General features: G+C 39.3%; 1 protein-coding gene across 1 annotated transcript; it reads left to right on the forward strand.

Moving 5' to 3' along the window:
- Positions 1 to 28: 28 nt before the first annotated feature.
- eif2d (eukaryotic translation initiation factor 2D) lies at positions 29 to 9,528 on the forward strand. Its single transcript, XM_027166735.2, has 15 exons — positions 29 to 229; positions 1,419 to 1,609; positions 2,337 to 2,420; positions 2,513 to 2,603; positions 2,732 to 2,839; positions 4,049 to 4,302; positions 4,831 to 4,948; positions 5,522 to 5,567; positions 5,710 to 5,816; positions 6,896 to 7,051; positions 7,299 to 7,388; positions 7,793 to 7,888; positions 8,286 to 8,406; positions 9,068 to 9,242; positions 9,335 to 9,528. Exons 1-15 carry the CDS (start codon positions 174 to 176, stop codon positions 9,403 to 9,405), a joined length of 1,764 nt encoding a protein of 587 aa, XP_027022536.2. The 5' UTR covers positions 29 to 173; the 3' UTR covers positions 9,406 to 9,528.
- Positions 9,529 to 17,248: the final 7,720 nt, after the last annotated feature.

Genomic DNA, 17,248 nt, shown 5'->3' on the forward strand with positions numbered 1-17,248 from the left:
AAAGGTCAGCTTTAACGGGGGTTGATGTTTCCACCCGGACATATTTTGTATTGCAGCCACACGCTTATGCGATGGTTGGCTAATTCATTGTAGCATGTTTGACACAAGTGTAGTCCAGGCATTAGTTTGTCGCATTTCCTTAACTAGGTAAAACAAATAAAATACACAGCAGGATGTTTACAAAAGCGTTTCGCGTGAAGTCCAATACCGTTATCAAAGGATCCGACAGGTTTGTACCTAACCAGTACAGCGCGAGCGCGTTAGCTATAAGGTGCTGATTGGTGTAATCACATTTGACTCTCTGTACACTCTGTTGGTGCACTACATAGGGTACGAGATTAAGACCCTTACATCTTAGATGCACGTCATGTTAGTCGGCTAGGATGTTATTTAGGATTAGGCTCGGAGGTTTTCATGACACGTTTGTGTGTTTAAGGATTATTGTTGCATATTGAAACAGCTGACTTTCACATTTGCATATTTAGTTTTCTCATCATTTTTTTTTTTTATAGAACATACATTAAAAAGCTATAATGAAATACAACGAGAACTAATTTAGATCTAAAAAAATATCAATAAACTAACAGAAGATAAGGAATGAATTGTTGACATTTCAGGATTATTTATTGTTGTATATTTTTTGGTCAGTTGTCTAGAAATATCGAGGAAACCTACAATATTCTCAGGGTTAGCATTGAGCTTTAAAAGCAAATCCTGAGGTGTTTTATTACTTGTGAACCACAGCAATTTGCCAACAGTTTCAATTAGTTTAACTAAATTTATTAAAGAGTGTCATGTCATACTTTTATCCGATTAAAGCTACATTTAATATTGTGGAATGTCTATGGGACAGGCCATTATCATCTCAGCAGCGACGTACATTTCCTCAGAAGTCTTTTTTTTTTTCCCCCAGTGAAATTAATAAGGCCATAATGCAGTTTGTTTTGTTAGAAAAAAATAACAGATTTCTGCTCACACTCTACTACGTACCACATACTGTTTCAAATCACTGACACTGGAGAATCCTTCCATTAATGTTAACTAAACATCTTCCGTAAAGCATCAACATGTCACAGATTATACGTTTATTTGTGCTAAATGACCGTTTACTAACAGATGATTCTGTGGAGATTGTGTCCAAGTCTCTCTGAATTAGTTGTTAATATAGAAACAATTGTGTATTAGAACGTGGTGTATATTAATATGTAATAGGAACGTAATAAACTCTGTGGTGATTCCTTTCTCAGCAGGCGTGTTGTGATAAGTAATAGTCAAAAATAAATCGAAAACCAAAAATAAAGAGATGCTGGAGTCACATGATGTCATACTAGTAATGTTGTTCATCAGCCATACCCTCCAGCAAGCATCAGCATAGATAATTCATTTCTTCACTCATTCATGTGTCGTCTGTCCCGCAGGAGGAAGCTGAGGGCGGACGTCTCCGCCGCGTTTCAGTCCCTGTCTGCTGAGCAGCTCAACGAGCTCATACCCAACAAAGAAGAACTGAACGTCGTAAAAATCTACGCACACAAAGGAGATGCTGTCACTCTGTATGTGCTCCACAGGAACCCAGTGTTCTTCCAGCTGGAGAAACAGTTGTACCCTACAGGTGTAGTATACTGTACACCACTACAGCACAGGATCATTACATGTAGCACTGTGTTCAGAATACTAACACGTGTGGTCAAGATGAACATCTTTTTGTGCTGATTAATAAAGCACCTTGTTTTTCACGTGCTCGCTTAGTGCATTGTTCTTAGTCAATATAGGACGTGGATATCGAGTGGTAGTACAGTTTTCTACATAATTATGTGACCTTAAAAATACACTCTCCTCGCTCCCTGAAACATGAATTAAGGATTTCTCACTCATTTGATGGCAGGTAGGATGGCAGTAGTGGCTCAAGCAGTTAACTCTCTTGGCTGTTGATAGTTCAAGCCCCAGCACTGTCAAGCTGCCACTGTTGGGAAACTGAACAATATTCTTAACCCTCTCTGCTTCAGGGGCGCTTTATCATAGCTACCCGTGTGCTCTAACCACCAACCTTCCTCAGTTTTGATATGAAAGAACAGAATTCCACCATGCTGTAATGTATATGTAGTGATGATAAAGGTTTCTTTCCCTGCAATTTTATTTATTTCATATCTTTAATACATTGTAAACAAATTTGTGCTTCAATATTTCGTATAGACACGTTATGGACGGATACTTGGGCTGGATAAACACTGATGCAGACTGTACTGTGAAGGTCCTACTGTATATATGTAGATACGATTACTTCCGGAATCGTCCGTTATATCTGATTCTGTTATTTTTATTATCCATATTTTCATCAGTGTACACACTTTGGCGATATCCTGATCTGTTACCTGCCTTCACAACATGGCCTCCAGTGGTACAGAAACTAACTGGTGGGGCAGGTGAGATGTTCTGTAGGAATAAACATGAGTGCATGTGTGTGTGAGAGAGAGATTGTGTGTGTGTTTACTTGATTTTATTCTATCTTAAACAGACCTGATGCTTCCAGGAGTAGTGGTGTCTTCTGCAGGACTACCAGATGTAAATCAAGGGGACTGCTGTGTGGTCAATGTTGTGTCAAACAGGTAAAGACTGACTTATATGTCTACTTAAAACACACAAGAGTCATACGTAGCTTCTTTACTTACAGTGAAACCAGAACTCAGCCCAAACGATTTGAGCGAGTCGAGCTGACTTTTGCTTGATAACACAGAGCTCCTGTTGCTGTGGGAACTGCGGCCATGTCGAGCAGAGAGATGAGGACCGGTGGGATGAAGGGAAAAGGAGTAAATGTGTTGCACACTTACATGGACCAGCTGTGGTATGAATCTCGCAAATTCCTAGACACAACAAAATGTTGGCACCAAAATAAAAAAACACAGAAATTACAGTGTTTTAAGAAAATGTAACAGAATGTGTGTGTGTGTGTGTGTCTCTCTCTCTCTCTCTCTCTCTCTCTCTCTCTCTCTCTCTCTCTCTCTCTCTCTCTCACACACACACACACACACACACACACACACACACACACACACACACACACACACACACACACACACACACACTCTCATCCACAGTCTTCTTCATCTGTCTCATTGACTGTCCCTCTGGCTCTCTTGGTCTCTGTTTCATTGTTTGGGTCAATGTGTGTGTCTCTCTCTGTCAGACTCTGTGTCAGATTCTGTTGGTCTCTGCCTCTGTCTCTGTCTCTATTACACTCTGTCAGACTCTGTGTCAGATTCTGTTGGTCTCTGCCTCTGTCTCTGTCTCTATTACACTCTGTCAGACTCTGTGTCAGATTCTGTTGGTCTCTGCCTCTGTCTCTGTCTCTATTACACTCTGTCAGACTCTGTGTCAGATTCTGTTGGCCTCTGCCTCTGTCTCTGTCTGTCTCTATTACTCTCTCTCTGTCAGACTCTGTGTCAGATTCTATTGGTCGCTGCCTCCGCCTCTTCCTCTGTCTGTCTCTATTACACTCTCTGTCAGACTCTGTGTCAGATTCTGTTGGTCTCTGTCTCTGTCTGTCTCTATTTCTCTCTCTCTCTCTCTCTCTCTCTCTCTCTCTCTCTCTCTCTCTCTCTCTCAGTCTCTGTGTCTGTGTCTCTTACAGTCTCTCTTTGATTGTCTATCAGTGTTTGTCTCTGTAGATGTCTCATCGTCAATTAGTCTCTGTGTGTCTCCGTCCATCTGTGTGTCTGGCTGTTAATCTCTGTCCATCTGTGTGTCTGGCTGTCAGTCTCTGCCCATCTGTGTCTATCTTTCTTTCTGGCTATTTGTCACTCGTTCTGTCTGTCTCTCTTTCTCACTCCAACTTTCTGCCATTGTGTTTTTCCACTCTACTGTTTTTACTGGGTTGGCCTCTGCCAGATAAAGCACATCCTCTTTATGTCCTACAGTCTTACAGACACATTATGAAATTTAAAAAATTCCTCACAAAATCTTGTTTCACATTGCAAGTGTGTTTAAAATTAGTCTTTGCCTTGTGCTGTGATTTGATATTTATTGCCTTCATCTTGTTAATTTTCTCCCACAGGGCTTTTGGGGATAAAACCGCTCCTCCTGTTATCCCCGTCACTGATCCTTCAGTCCAGGCCGAGGCAGACATGGACAGAGGGGAAAGCGATGAAGAAGGAACAGAAGATTTGGCTCAGGAGAGCGAAGGACAGAATGACTGCGGGACGGCTGCGGTGGAATCGTCTTGTCAAAACATCCAGGATCTTTGCCTCCGAGAGGAAGAGGACACAGAGGATGTGCAGTCAGAAGAAGAGGATTCAAGGTCTCCACAAGGCAAGTTCTCACATCTGAGAGTGCATCTTGGTAGGAAGGAATTAGTGTAAAGTCTGTACTGATCTCAGAAATTATTCTGACATATTAGTTCCTCAGGAGCTTTTGGTTGCACATTTCAACTCGAATATAATGTGTTGTAAAAGGACATTATTTACATTTACATTATTTCCTATCCAGTGTCTCACAAATGAGAATGAGCTTCTCTTCTGGTTCTAGTTCTGGTTCCTCTTAAGGTTTCTTCTTCATATCATCTCAGGGAGGTTTTTTTTTTGCCACAGTCACCTCATTCTTGCTCATATGGAATAAATGTTAGAGATAAATAGTAACACAAATTCAATACAAATTCTTCTGTGAAGCTGCTTTCATACACTGTCATTGGTTAAGAGCGCTATACAAATAAATAGAATTAAATCAATCTGAAGAATTAAATATCTCCATCTCTCTTACTTGAGCGATGTCTTTCTTACACCTCTCCTTAATCCCTCATCATGTGAATACTGACCATGTTTCTCTGTCCTCTCTCTACAGAGCAGATGGACTCTCTGCTGTTGCAGTGCTTCCTCCATGCTCTCAAGAGTAAAGTGAAGAAGTCAGAGCTCCCCCTGCTGACCGGCACCTTTCTGCGCAAGCACATGGCGTCATGCTGGTAACAACAAACAAACAAACAAACACAAAAAACAAACAAACAAACACACAAATTCATCCTGTCTCAGTAAAAAGCTAGCATTTTTGCGATAGTTATTAAGTCAGAATTGTGCTTAAAATGAAAGATTGCAATAAGGGGATTTAAAAATCGCTATAATTAACTTTTGAAAATATTCTTTGGTTAATTTAATTTTTTACATACAGTGTTAGAATTTTTTTTCCCTTTTACAAATGAACAGAATTCAGTTTCACAGAATTGACTTGATTTTGCATTCATTTCTGCAATTACAAAGCAATGTAAATCCTAGAGACCGTCATATTACAAAGCTTGTAACTTATTCATCACAGCAAATCACCCAGTGTAGGAATCAGCTGTATTTTACATTCCCAACCCAAACCCCTTCATTTTTAAGGCACGCTGTATTAGCCTGGGTGTCTGATCCTAACTTAGGCATTAACCTCGGATTTTGGTGTTTACAGTTTACAGCAAAATGCAAATCCAACAAGATCATTTTTAATCCGTGTTTTTACTTTAGGTTTCCTTATCTGATTTCTTTCACCTTTTCTTTTACAGTCCTAAAGGAAAAAACCTTGACATAAAAAAATCCAGCTATAAAAAGGTTAGTAAAAGTGACTGAATTGAGACTATGTTTATTTTAGTAGCCCTGTTTTATCTCTTTCTTTTTCTAATCTATCTCCCTCTCTTTCTCTCTGTCTATCCTTCTCTCTCTCTCTCTCTCTCTCTCTCTCTCCGATTCCCAGCTCTCGAAGTTCCTGCAGTCGATGCAGAAGGAACACAATCTTGTTCGAGTAAAGGAGTTGAGTAAAGGAGTGGACAGCATCGTAGAGGTCGACTGGAAGAACCCTGAGTACGTTCACTTTAACAGAAATCAGTATTTCATCTCTGTATATGTTATACAGCCGTGTGCAGCATTAGTCTTAATATTAATAGGGACATGAGCCAATCAGATCCGGAATCAGTTTAGACGATCGTTTCTCCTTAAAGATTTATCACATCCTAGACCGATTGCTAAAAACTACATGTTTGTTCCATGAATGATGGACAATGCTTTTGAGATTTGGCTACAAACGCTTTGGTCTAACTGTCTGATCTTTATAATTGATGGAAATTTTGCGTTCCTTTTGAACAAATCCCAATTATATTTGCAACTTTGGAACTTTGTAGCATCGAATTTAAATTATTTCTCATCTTGCCGTCCAACTTCTTTATTAGATTCAATCCTTGAATGTAAATCAGTCCAAAAGCAGCCTCTAAGCAGGGTCTATTAAGTATGTAGGATTTAACATCCATAGGTCTTCTCAGAAATAATTGGGAGACAGACTTAAACGAACCGATTTCAGAGGACGTCTGGTACAAAGTAATTCGGGGAATTTTTTCATTATCCATTTGCCTTAGAAATGCTGGAATACAGTTTAAAATCGAACACCTTTTACATTGGACAAAAGTCAGGCTTTCTAAGATTAAAGCTGACACAGATCCCACATGTGACTTTACATGCATTGTTTGGTGTGGCCTCAGAAAACACTAGTCTTAGTAAAAGGAAAATTAGGATACGCAATCCACTGACTGGATCAAGGGAAGTCATGGTTCATCTTAAGCTCCAGAAAATTAGATATACAGTCAGACGGTCTACTGGGACAAAACTGTAATATTCTGCTCCAGCATGCATCAAGTAAACATTATAGTACATTCTTATGTGCTGATTATTTAGGAGCTAATCCACCTTATAGTGAAAACATTCTCATATGTATAGTGGACATATGTGTAAGTTTAAACACGAAGTGCATAACCAGTTAAAGCGTTTGTTTCATGTAAGTAAACAGGGAAGATATTTTCTTAATCTTTTTAATTTACCTGTGAGGAAGTATAATCGAATCCTGGCCATGTGTAAACAACTTGCTCTAATAAGTACACACTTCCTGTCAGGTTGTGTTCTTTCTGCGTGCCGTTAGACTGGGAGCCCCCAGAGGAGTGCGGTGAGGATCGGGAGAACTGCGAGGAGGTCTACAAACCCCCTGAAATCACTCTGCTGTATGGGGTCACCGCACGTCTGGAGCCTCTGTTCCAAGATGTGCGGAAAAAGTGAGCGTTTTTGAATCGAGTTTGTTAGAACATCATTAACAAGAAATGACTCGTACTTGTTTTCTATTTGCCTTGTATTTTGTGGATATCAACAACACAGCAGGTCTCAGTGTGATTGATGATCATCACCATCCTCCTCCTCCTCCTCCTCATTATTATTATTATTATTATTATTATTATTATTATTATTATTATTATTATTATTATTCTTTATCTTGGTATGCTGGTGTGTATTTATCTGTTTCAGAAAGGGTGCAGTGCTGCAGGCTCATGAGGTGAGGGGCATCATCACCGATTATGTGAAAAAAAACGAGCTTGTCCATGACACGAATAAAAGGTACACGCGTGTCAAACCCACGGATTTTCTTTCAAATAGACAGTCAGCTTCTTGAATATTCAAGAGATTTTAAACTGGAAAAAAATAAAGTCCAATGAAACTTGTGTATCTAGCGAATAACGTCATTTTAAAATATTTAGTTTTAACAGCTAAATATAAAGAACAAACCTGGGAACATGTGCGTCACTGATTGATTGATTAATACTATTAGTTTACTCGTTTTGCTATCAGTATTTCAGCGGGGACAAAAAACATGTATTAGTACTTTTCTTCTTCTTCTTCTTCTTCTTCTTCCTCTTCTCCTCCTCCTCCACCTCCTTCTTCTTCTACTTTTTCGTCTTCTATAGAAATGCAGAACTGGTAAATTGATACCTCTTTTTCCTGTGTTCCTCCTTATTTGGCAGTTATGTGAACATCAGCCCTGTGCTGTGTGACTGCTTACTGGACAAATCGGAGTATCAGGAGGTCGAGGTGTTAAAATGGGACGATCTCTTCAGCCGGTAAACTCCATTTTCTAGATTCTCTGTGTTTCTAGATACAGTTACTTGTTCTGATTGAACAGCTAGTGTGACTCTGATGGTTCTGGCAGCTGTTGAATTATAACTCTTAACGAAGTGAGACTGTTCATCGATCCGGAGTCATGTTATTGGGGTGAATTGTGCATGAGGTTATTTAAAATGGAAACCAATTACAGTTCTTGAGCATCCATGTTTGATATGCAGATACATTCAGAATCCAAAACGGAGGACTTACGTGGAGTATATGACTCAAAAACGCACTTCTAATCCCCAGCTAGAGAAGTGCATGATGTACTGATTAGCAATATATATAATTACAGTAGTAGATTAGTGGAACAGTGTATAGTGTGTATTAAAGCCCCCTTGGCTGTGCTTTCAGGACTCTGAGCAGGATGCAGTCGTGCCATCAGATACAGTTTCCAGGCCAGGCTCCTGTGGTCCGGAAAGGGCAGGTGGAGCCCATCGATATCACTGTAGCCTCCAGAGGCTCAAACAAGAAGGTATGAATCAGACTGATTAACAACAGCAGCCATGTTCAGTCGCTTATGACAGGAGGGCAACCAGTCACATGCTGCCTGTGTTTCTGGATCAGGGATTTATTTCATTGTAGTATCGTCAAACGTGTTTCAGCTGAAATCCTAGAATCATCTCTACATCCTTTGGTTAATTGTCTTAATGTTCACTGGGTTAATTATTGTCATTATTGTCAGTAATTATTACACAGTTCAGGTCAGAAGTTTACATCTGCAATGTAATGATAATAAATAAAAAACATCATTAGGGATCAACCTGGTTTCTTAATGTATCGTGTTACCTTCTTGAGCATCAGTGAATGTATTTTGTTGAATGTAATAGTTGTGTATGAGTCCTTGAGTTGTCCTAAGTGTGAGAAGATGGATTTCAGAACTGTGTTGGAAAGGGATCAAATATGCAAATGATGTTGGGAAGCGAAAATGTGCAGGGCCTGGTGGATTTTTCTGAAGGTTTTGTGGGCAGATTAAGTGTCTCAGGACAAACCGGGACTCATGAAAATCTTAAAAGCAGTTGTTTAAAAAGTTCATAATGTTTATAAAGTCATTATAGGTTTTTTTCGCTGGAAGAATAAATCTGAGTGTTTAATGTGCATGTGTCTTCCCGCCCCGATTCTGCCGGTGTGTTCAGGTGACGATAATAAAGAACTTGGAGGTGTTCGGGATCGAGCCGGCGGTGGTAGCAGACACCTTGCAGCGTCTAGTCCAGGCCAGTTCCGTCCTCCACGACGTCCCCGGTGCCAAAGAGCGGCAGCTGGTGCAGATCCAAGGCAACCAGGTGCATCACGTCGGCAAACTACTACTAGGTAAAGCTCGGGTCAACATAACCACTTACACCTGTTTGTTTCCTCTTATGCTTCTTTTATCATTTATTTTGTTTTGTTTTGTTATTTTATAGAGCAATATCAGATCCCTCGCAAATACATCCAGGGTTTGGATAAAGCTCCGAAAGCAGGCAAGAAGAAATAACAGGCGTCCCACACTAGTCTGTACATAAACATAAACTACCGGCTTGGAATTCATCAGTTGTGTCCTAGGACTACTCCACTGGCATACATTCAATCATGGAATAAAACATTAGTACAAAACCCATTGGACAGCCTTCTGTATTGTTTTTTTAATCATTATTTTAATGCACAGAAAGATGCAATAATTTAAAACACATGCTTTTCAAAAAGACACGACATGATAAGAAGAAGACATGATAACACACCCTCTAAAAAGTTTATTCTGTCTCTGTCTTGTAAACTTGGCACGTTGTAAACGTATGATGTCAAACATCAGAAGGGGAAATCCGTAATCCCAGTGATGTTGACTGTGGCATGGTTGTTGATGGTAGATATTTGGGTTGAACATATTAGACTTTATGATGTGAAAAAAATTGCTATCACACACAACAGACCTCTCGTTTATGAGACAGGTCAGAGGAGACTGGCCAGACCAGTTCAAGTGGACAGGAAGACTGACGTAACTCAAATAACCAATGTTATGGCGACCAACTATGGCGAGCAGAAAAAATGACCAACTATGGCGAGCAGAAAAATCATCTCGGATCAGATTTTGAGAAGGATGGACTACAAAAGCTGAAAGCCATCACGACCTTCTGTCCTGTCTGTAAAGTAAAGGAATCTACAGTGAGCAAAGTGGCATCTTTCAGTCCTCAACTTTTCAAGCTCCTTCAACAATAAGTAAAATTTGATCAGTTGCAGATATGTTATTAAATTATACTTAAGTTTTCCTCTCATGGTTGTTGACATTTTAACATAATGCATAATTTTATGCTGATTTGAATAGTAACATACAGTAACGCTTGACACAAATATAAAAAACACAAACAGACAGCAGGGAGATCTTTGGTTCGCTTCAGGATTATAGTTCAGCTTTATTTTCATTATCTAATTATTCAATAACAGAGGCTGTGGTGATTCATAAGGCTCTGGGTTGTTGATTGGTAGGATCAGGGTTCAAGCCCCATTGTTGGACCCTTGAGCAGATCCTCTAGCCCTCACTGATCCAGGCGTGCTGTATTATGGCTGACCCTGCGCTCTGACCCCAATATCCAACATTGGGATATGTGAAAAAGGAATTTCACTGTGCTGTAATGTACATGTGACAAAGTAGTCATCTTTTAAATTTAAACTAAAACTCCAAGAAGAAATATTATGTGAAAGACTAAAAAGAAATGAACTATTGAGATTAACATTAACCTTTTCATAATGCAGTTAAAGGCACAGGCTCCCCGTGACCCGAGAATAGTTCGGATAAGCGGAAGAGAATGAATGAATGAATGAATGAATGAATGAATGAATGAACAATGCAGTTAATATGTACTGTAAAATTGCTGCAAGGCTGGACACAGTAAATATTGATCAGTTTTGAAAATACAACAATCCTGAAAATCAGTAAGTAGGTAATAGATATGTAAAGAAATAAATATGACTCAGTTTGAGGATAAGAGGATGCTAACTGAGCATAAGAGGATTATTTGTCACATACACAGTTATACAGTTTAAAACTGCAAGTACAGCCTAAGAATAATAATAAATAAGAATAATATTAAAACAAAAAATAAAAATAGCTATAGAGACAGAAAGAGAGAGGTGTAAAGGTTTCGCTCTAGTTCAAAGCTGCATTTAAAGCATGCTAAAACAATACTTATGCGATAAATGTACCAAAATACGCACTATAGAATATACAGCATCTGCACATAGTTGTTTTTGGCAGTGCAGAGCAAAATAAACACGTTATATAATTAGCTTTCAAAATCCCTTATCTAATTAACTTATCCTATAAACATGGTGGAAATAAAAGTTATAATGTTTTTTTTTATTATTATAATATACTGTATAGTATAATGTTACACAGCAGTTTTTATTATACTATATGGCAGCTCTATGGAAACTGAACGTCTATTTGCTTCGTCTTGTTGTAGAATCTGTTGGATGGCCTTGTTTTGAAGCGCATCTCTGCATTTTTAAAGGAAATTAAATTTCAAATGCAAACACAGCAACACTCCCTAACCAAATAAAAGACTCACAGATGCATCGCGTTTGCACAAAGGAGAAATTAAAGCTGGTTTATGGGGTTCGGTTTGACTGACCTGAAGCTGCAGATGAGATGAATAAAGGTGTGAAAAGGAAGTGCGGTGTATTTTATAAATGTTTGCAGAAAATTTTGTAAAGTGTTCATGAGGTTTTCCTTTACTTCAGACTGTATGAAAGAGTTAATAATAAAAGTTTGCATTTCTTAAACTGAGATCATGTGAAATTGTGTGAAAATGTTTCATCGTTTATGTTTGGAAATCATCAGCATGAGCACCCAGGAATTAGCACTATAGAGCTTGTTTAGGGGCAGGATTTGTACCTGTATTTTACAGTTAATCTAATAGCAAATGAGGCAGGAAGTAGCAAATGTGGCATGAGCGGTAAAGGCTCTGGGTTGCTTATCGGGGTTTGAGCCCCAGCACTACCAAGCTGACACTGTTGGGCCCTTGAGCAAGGCCCTTAACCCTCAGTGAGTAATAGACAAAAGCTTGGATATAAAGTAATACCAAATGACACCACAAAGTGTCACTACTTTTTTTATGTTAAACTGGAACTGAATTTGCGTACAGAAGAAAAAGTTTAGCATGTGTTGCTTGACCTTAACCCCCCCCCTCACGACCTTTCCTCTGGAAAATGATGGAGGAAATGATGTGGACGAGATTACCAACTCCCGGCTCTCCTTCACTACTTACACCAGGACTCCTTACAGTGTTGTTATTCTATTCTAAAGGCGAAAAGACAATTTAAATACTATACGTTTTCTCATGATATCATCAGTGTCACACTGGAAAATATTTCCACAGCGCCACAGATTTCTGGAGTCTGATTCGTCATTAGCTGTAGGTTCATTTTCCAGAGCAGAAGCTCTGGCAATTGTTCCAAGATAAACATCAATTTAATGCTTTTGCAATCATTTTCTTATACTCAGTGCTGATATGGTGAAGTTTTCTGTAATAAGACATTTATTTCACATTTCTGAAAGGTCTTCAGTGTCAGCGTCTGTAACAGTCATGCAGATTTGTTGTACCTCTGGAGGAAGTCTTCAGGACAAAGGAGTCCAGGTTCTCATTAACATGTGCTTTAATGATGAGAAGTTAACTTAAGCACACAGCACTTTTCATGTAAGTCTGCTGTTCTTTGTGCCATAGACATACCACTGAGCAGCTCTATTACCTAACAACAACAACATTATTATTATTATTGTTGTTGTTGTTATTGTTGTTGTTGTTAACAACAACAACAACAATAATAATAATAATAATAATAATAATAATAATAGGGGAACACAGTGACTTAGTAGTTAGCATGTTCGCCTCACACCTCCAGCGTTGGGGGTTCGATTCCCGCCTCCGCCTTGTGTGTGTGGAGTTTGCATGTTCTCCCTGTGCCTCGGGGGTTTCCTCCGGGTACTCCGGTTTCCTCCCCCGGTCCAAAGACATGCATGGTAGGTTGATTGGCATCTCTGGAAAATTGTCCGTAGTGTGTGAGTGTGTGAGTGAATGAGAGTGTGTGTGCCCTGCGATGGGTTGGCACTCCGTCCAGGGTGTATCCTGCCTCGATGCCCGATGTTGCCTGAGATAGGCACAGGCTCCCTGTGACCCGAGGTAGTTCGGAGAAGCGGTAGAAAATGAATGAATGAATGAATAATAATAGTTTGTAAAATAATCCAGAATAATAGTTTTATTTTTTTTTTCAAATGATGATTTTATGCATTTTTATTTTATTTTTATTTCCAAAAGAACTATCACAGAATGAGTGGAAAAGCTAGACATGGAATAAATCTAATAATTGCATCAAATGTCTTGTGCAGTATGCAATAAACTGAAATAAAATGAAATGAAATAGTAAACTGATTAATGAAGCATGGAATTTATATTAATGTCCTTTTTTGAAGGCATGTACGCTGTTTGCAGATGAAAAAAATCATTATTTTACTATATTTACAATACATTATGCTTTAGAGCACTTGTAGTTTTTAGTTGTCTGTAAACTTAAAGATCAGTAAAAAGTACAGTAGCTACTGTAGCTGCAATAAATTCAGAATAACACAGTGATACTGAAACAATGACAGCTAAAAGTGAACCATATGTGTGAATAGGGAAATACATACAATGATGTCGTGTATAATAAGATAAATCTGATCCGATTTGTCCACATATCATATTGCACTTCTGTTGGAAGAGATATTAATATGCATTGCAGTCTTAACCCTTAAGGGTTCTTCGTTTTCTCCTTCAGAGGAACACTTAGAGCTTTTGTGTTGGTGTTTTCATATCAGAGATGGATTCCTTGCAATTCCTAGCTAGGAGTTTTTACCTCATCCGCTTTCCAAACAGTGGCTCATGTGTGTCCTGGTGGAACTTTTGTGACCAAGCAGCATCTCCACAGAAAATATTTGACACAGGTTATAACTTCCTGTCTGAATTTGGTCTGCGTGCATGCATATAAGTACATGTTAATGGCGGCATTGCTAAGGCTGATCATGGTCCCGATATCTGCTGCAACATTTATGCTCAGGCTGTAATCATCACGATTCAGTTGCCAGCCCTTAGTGCGCAGGATGATCTGAGTGATGGAGCGTGTGATGCTCAGCAACACAAAAGTCATGGAGACGGTCACCAAAAGCACCACAGACTTCCTTTTTTTCGAACGTAGCAGCGGTGTCACCTTTTGCCCTGATGTACATATTATGTGGACTCGGTTAATGAGAGAGATCTGGCGCAGAGTCAGGCCATTCAGGACGCCAATAATGACAAAGGGTAAAATGTAGGAGATTATTGTCTGCATGCTCACTATGGTGAGTGTGTACTGAGTGGTGGCATTGGGTTTATATATGCAGACCCAGCGTTGGAGATCCGGGCTGTACATGGATACATATGCCCAGTAATAGGGCAACGCTAGCAAGTGACCAAGTGCAAAGATAATACAGATGGTCCATAATGTACCATGAGGAATGCCGACTTTCTTCCTGAGATTGAAGGTGGTAATCGAGAGGAAACGCTCTGCAGTGAAGGCCACCACCAGCCATGTAGAGATGTTGGAGGCGCCGTAATTGAAGATGTCACGCAGGCTGCACCATGGTTCCCGAGACCAAAAGGGTTCCTCTGTGAGGTATTTAATGGACAGCTCCAACACCACAATAAACACCAGGACAGCTGTGTCGGCTATGGAGATGGCCATCAGGTAGAAGGTGCTTGATTTGGAGAGCATGCATTTGCGTCTCCAGAATATCACGAAAGACATAATGTTAGCTACGGGGCAGAGGAAAACATCCAAATTCATTACACTCATTAATTCATTCCTTTTTGGAGTCATTTATAATTTATGAAGAGCTTCTTCACTGGCTTTCTGTCTATTGGTCTTGGGAAATAGTGAACATTTTATGCTTCATCGAGTAGATACTTTAAGGTTGTCTAAAATTCATTAATGAGTCATGAAATGACTGTAAAACCAAGTGATAAAAATCCTCTTGGATCGTTGAAGGGTTTTTAGCCTCCTAACACCAGGTTTCATTACAATAAAGCTACAGCTACAGGTGGGAATCGACTGAAGGCCATGATGAATTCAATACTGGTGAATCAATGGAGTGAAAACCTGCAAGCACCCCCTGGACTCATGAACTACAAAATCTTCTCCAGACATCTCTAAAAGGCTTTAGAGTTAACCTTTATTTCAAACAGTGAATACATGGAAACCATCACCGGCAACCTCTCATTCGCATGGACATTTGTCTATTGATGTTTCCAATACATGCTCCACTGTATGTACAAATGAGTAACAGAGTAAAATACTCACAGGGGATTCCGATGCCTGCAAGAGTAGGGTAGTAGACCCTCTGCAGGGGTATCATCCAGTGCCCTTGAGCTTCCATTGCTCACCTCCGATAACAAATCCGGCTTCACTTTAACTTGAAAAAGACTCCATGGGTGGAGAAAGGAAATGGTTGGGCATCGATGTCCTGCCCACCTAACTGTGGTCAAGGAAACATGAGGTCATGTGGGATGTTTGTCAGTTCTGTTAATATTGACAATGCTGGTATAATTAGAACTTCGTTGGTAATCAAATCATAAAGATCACTTGTTTTTCACACCGAATTATAGATTTGCTGTTCAGTGGTCGCTAATTCTCTAGACAAGATGATGACAATATGAAGAGATGATGGTCTGTATCTGCAGTTACTAACTCAAAACCTCTGAATATGTATTATGGATTATCTGTGATATGCATTTGAGATGGTTTTGGATTCCTTTGGGCATCAGAAGCCACAAATAAGAGCAACAAATATGGAAAAGATTACTGTTCAGTGCAAAAAGGATTTAACCTGAAACGAACATAAAAGGTTATGTAACATTATTAAATAAGTAACATGGTCGAAAACATTTAATAATTCAAAAGAAATGTGAATGCAATCATTCTGAATGTGATCTTAATTTAATGTTTTCAGATGATTTTATTTCTGGTGTATTAAACACGCCTGTATCTGATCAGGGATTTGTTGTGGCAGCAAACCTGGATTATTGTTGAGGAATGTGGCCAGAAGATGGCAATAGTACAACTCATACGGTTTCTAAAGCATACATAATCAATCTTTTTTTTTTCTTTTAAAGTAGGTCTACATACATCCTGACAGCATGTGGTGCATGACTGGGTTACTGATGAGCCTCCAACAGAATCTATGTAAGTTTCATGCTGGTCCAACCATCCAGAACCAGCACATAGTAGGCAGGCACTTAGAAGTGAAGTGAAGTGACATACGGCTAAGTATGGTGACCCATACTCAGAATTCGTTCTCTGCATTTTGACCCATCCAAAGTGCACACACACAGCAGTGAACACACACACCCGGAGCAGTGGGCAGCCATTTTTGCTGCGGTGCCCGGGGAGCAGTTGGGGGGTTCGGTGCCTTGCTCAAGGGCACCTCAGTCATGGCCGGCCCGAGACTCGAACCCATAACCTTCAGATTACGAGTCAGACTCTAACCATTAGGCCACGACTTGCCCCACTTAGTAACTAACCTTCAATATAAATAACAGGTCATTAATTACAGATCAGCTGTCCCCAAGGTAAATACATCAGTTATGACTTTTAAATATATAGTAAAGTTAGTTGGACATTTAAATCTACATTTTTCTACTTGCAACCTGGTCCAGTGGTCAAACTTCATAACAAAAACTAGCAAAAAGGTGAATAAGTACCAGCCTCAAAATTAGTCCAATGATTAAAAAGCCCAAAAAATCTTGCCTGGTGTAACCTCTCAGTGAAACCATTTAAATAGTAGGTTAAATAAAACCAGGTAACAAAAATAGATCAATTGTCAAACTGTAAACCTGTCTAAAAGCCAATTAAATCAAATGTTTAAACTCCACTTTAAACTCCAAAATCATTACGACAATATAACATGTACCAAACTGCTCATCATACAGAGCTTTAAACTGCTAACCTGTACAAAGGCCTCAGTTTCAGTCTGTAGATGACTTGAGACCTATTCACATTTATATTCATGTGTATATTCATTCTTATTTATTTGTAAAATTTGTAAGTATTCGTTAGTTTATTGTACATGTTCTTCTAGTGTTAAGTCCTAGTCCTTCCCGTTGTGCTTGTGTTGTGGCTGTTGTTACACCAAATGTCTTGGGGATTAACAAACACTAATACTCTCTAGTCTATTATTTGGCTTTCAAAACATTAATATCATTTATGAAACACATTCAACCCTCACCCCACAGGAACATGTTCTAGCTTCTTGTGCAACATGGGAAATGCACTTG

This window comes from Tachysurus fulvidraco, chromosome 14 (genome assembly GCF_022655615.1).
Source record: "Tachysurus fulvidraco isolate hzauxx_2018 chromosome 14, HZAU_PFXX_2.0, whole genome shotgun sequence".
NCBI lineage: Eukaryota > Metazoa > Chordata > Actinopteri > Siluriformes > Bagridae > Tachysurus > Tachysurus fulvidraco.

Bases quoted from the DNA above. Each gene is read 5' to 3' on its own strand.
- eif2d (XM_027166735.2), top strand. From the start codon at position 174: ATGTTTACAAAAGCGTTTCGCGTGAAGTCCAATACCGTTATCAAAGGA. The intron at 1,610-2,336 runs GTGTAGTATACT...TATTTTCATCAG, and splicing joins GAAACAGTTGTACCCTACAG to TGTACACACTTTGGCGATAT. The intron at 2,604-2,731 runs GTAAAGACTGAC...TTGATAACACAG, and splicing joins GTCAATGTTGTGTCAAACAG to AGCTCCTGTTGCTGTGGGAA.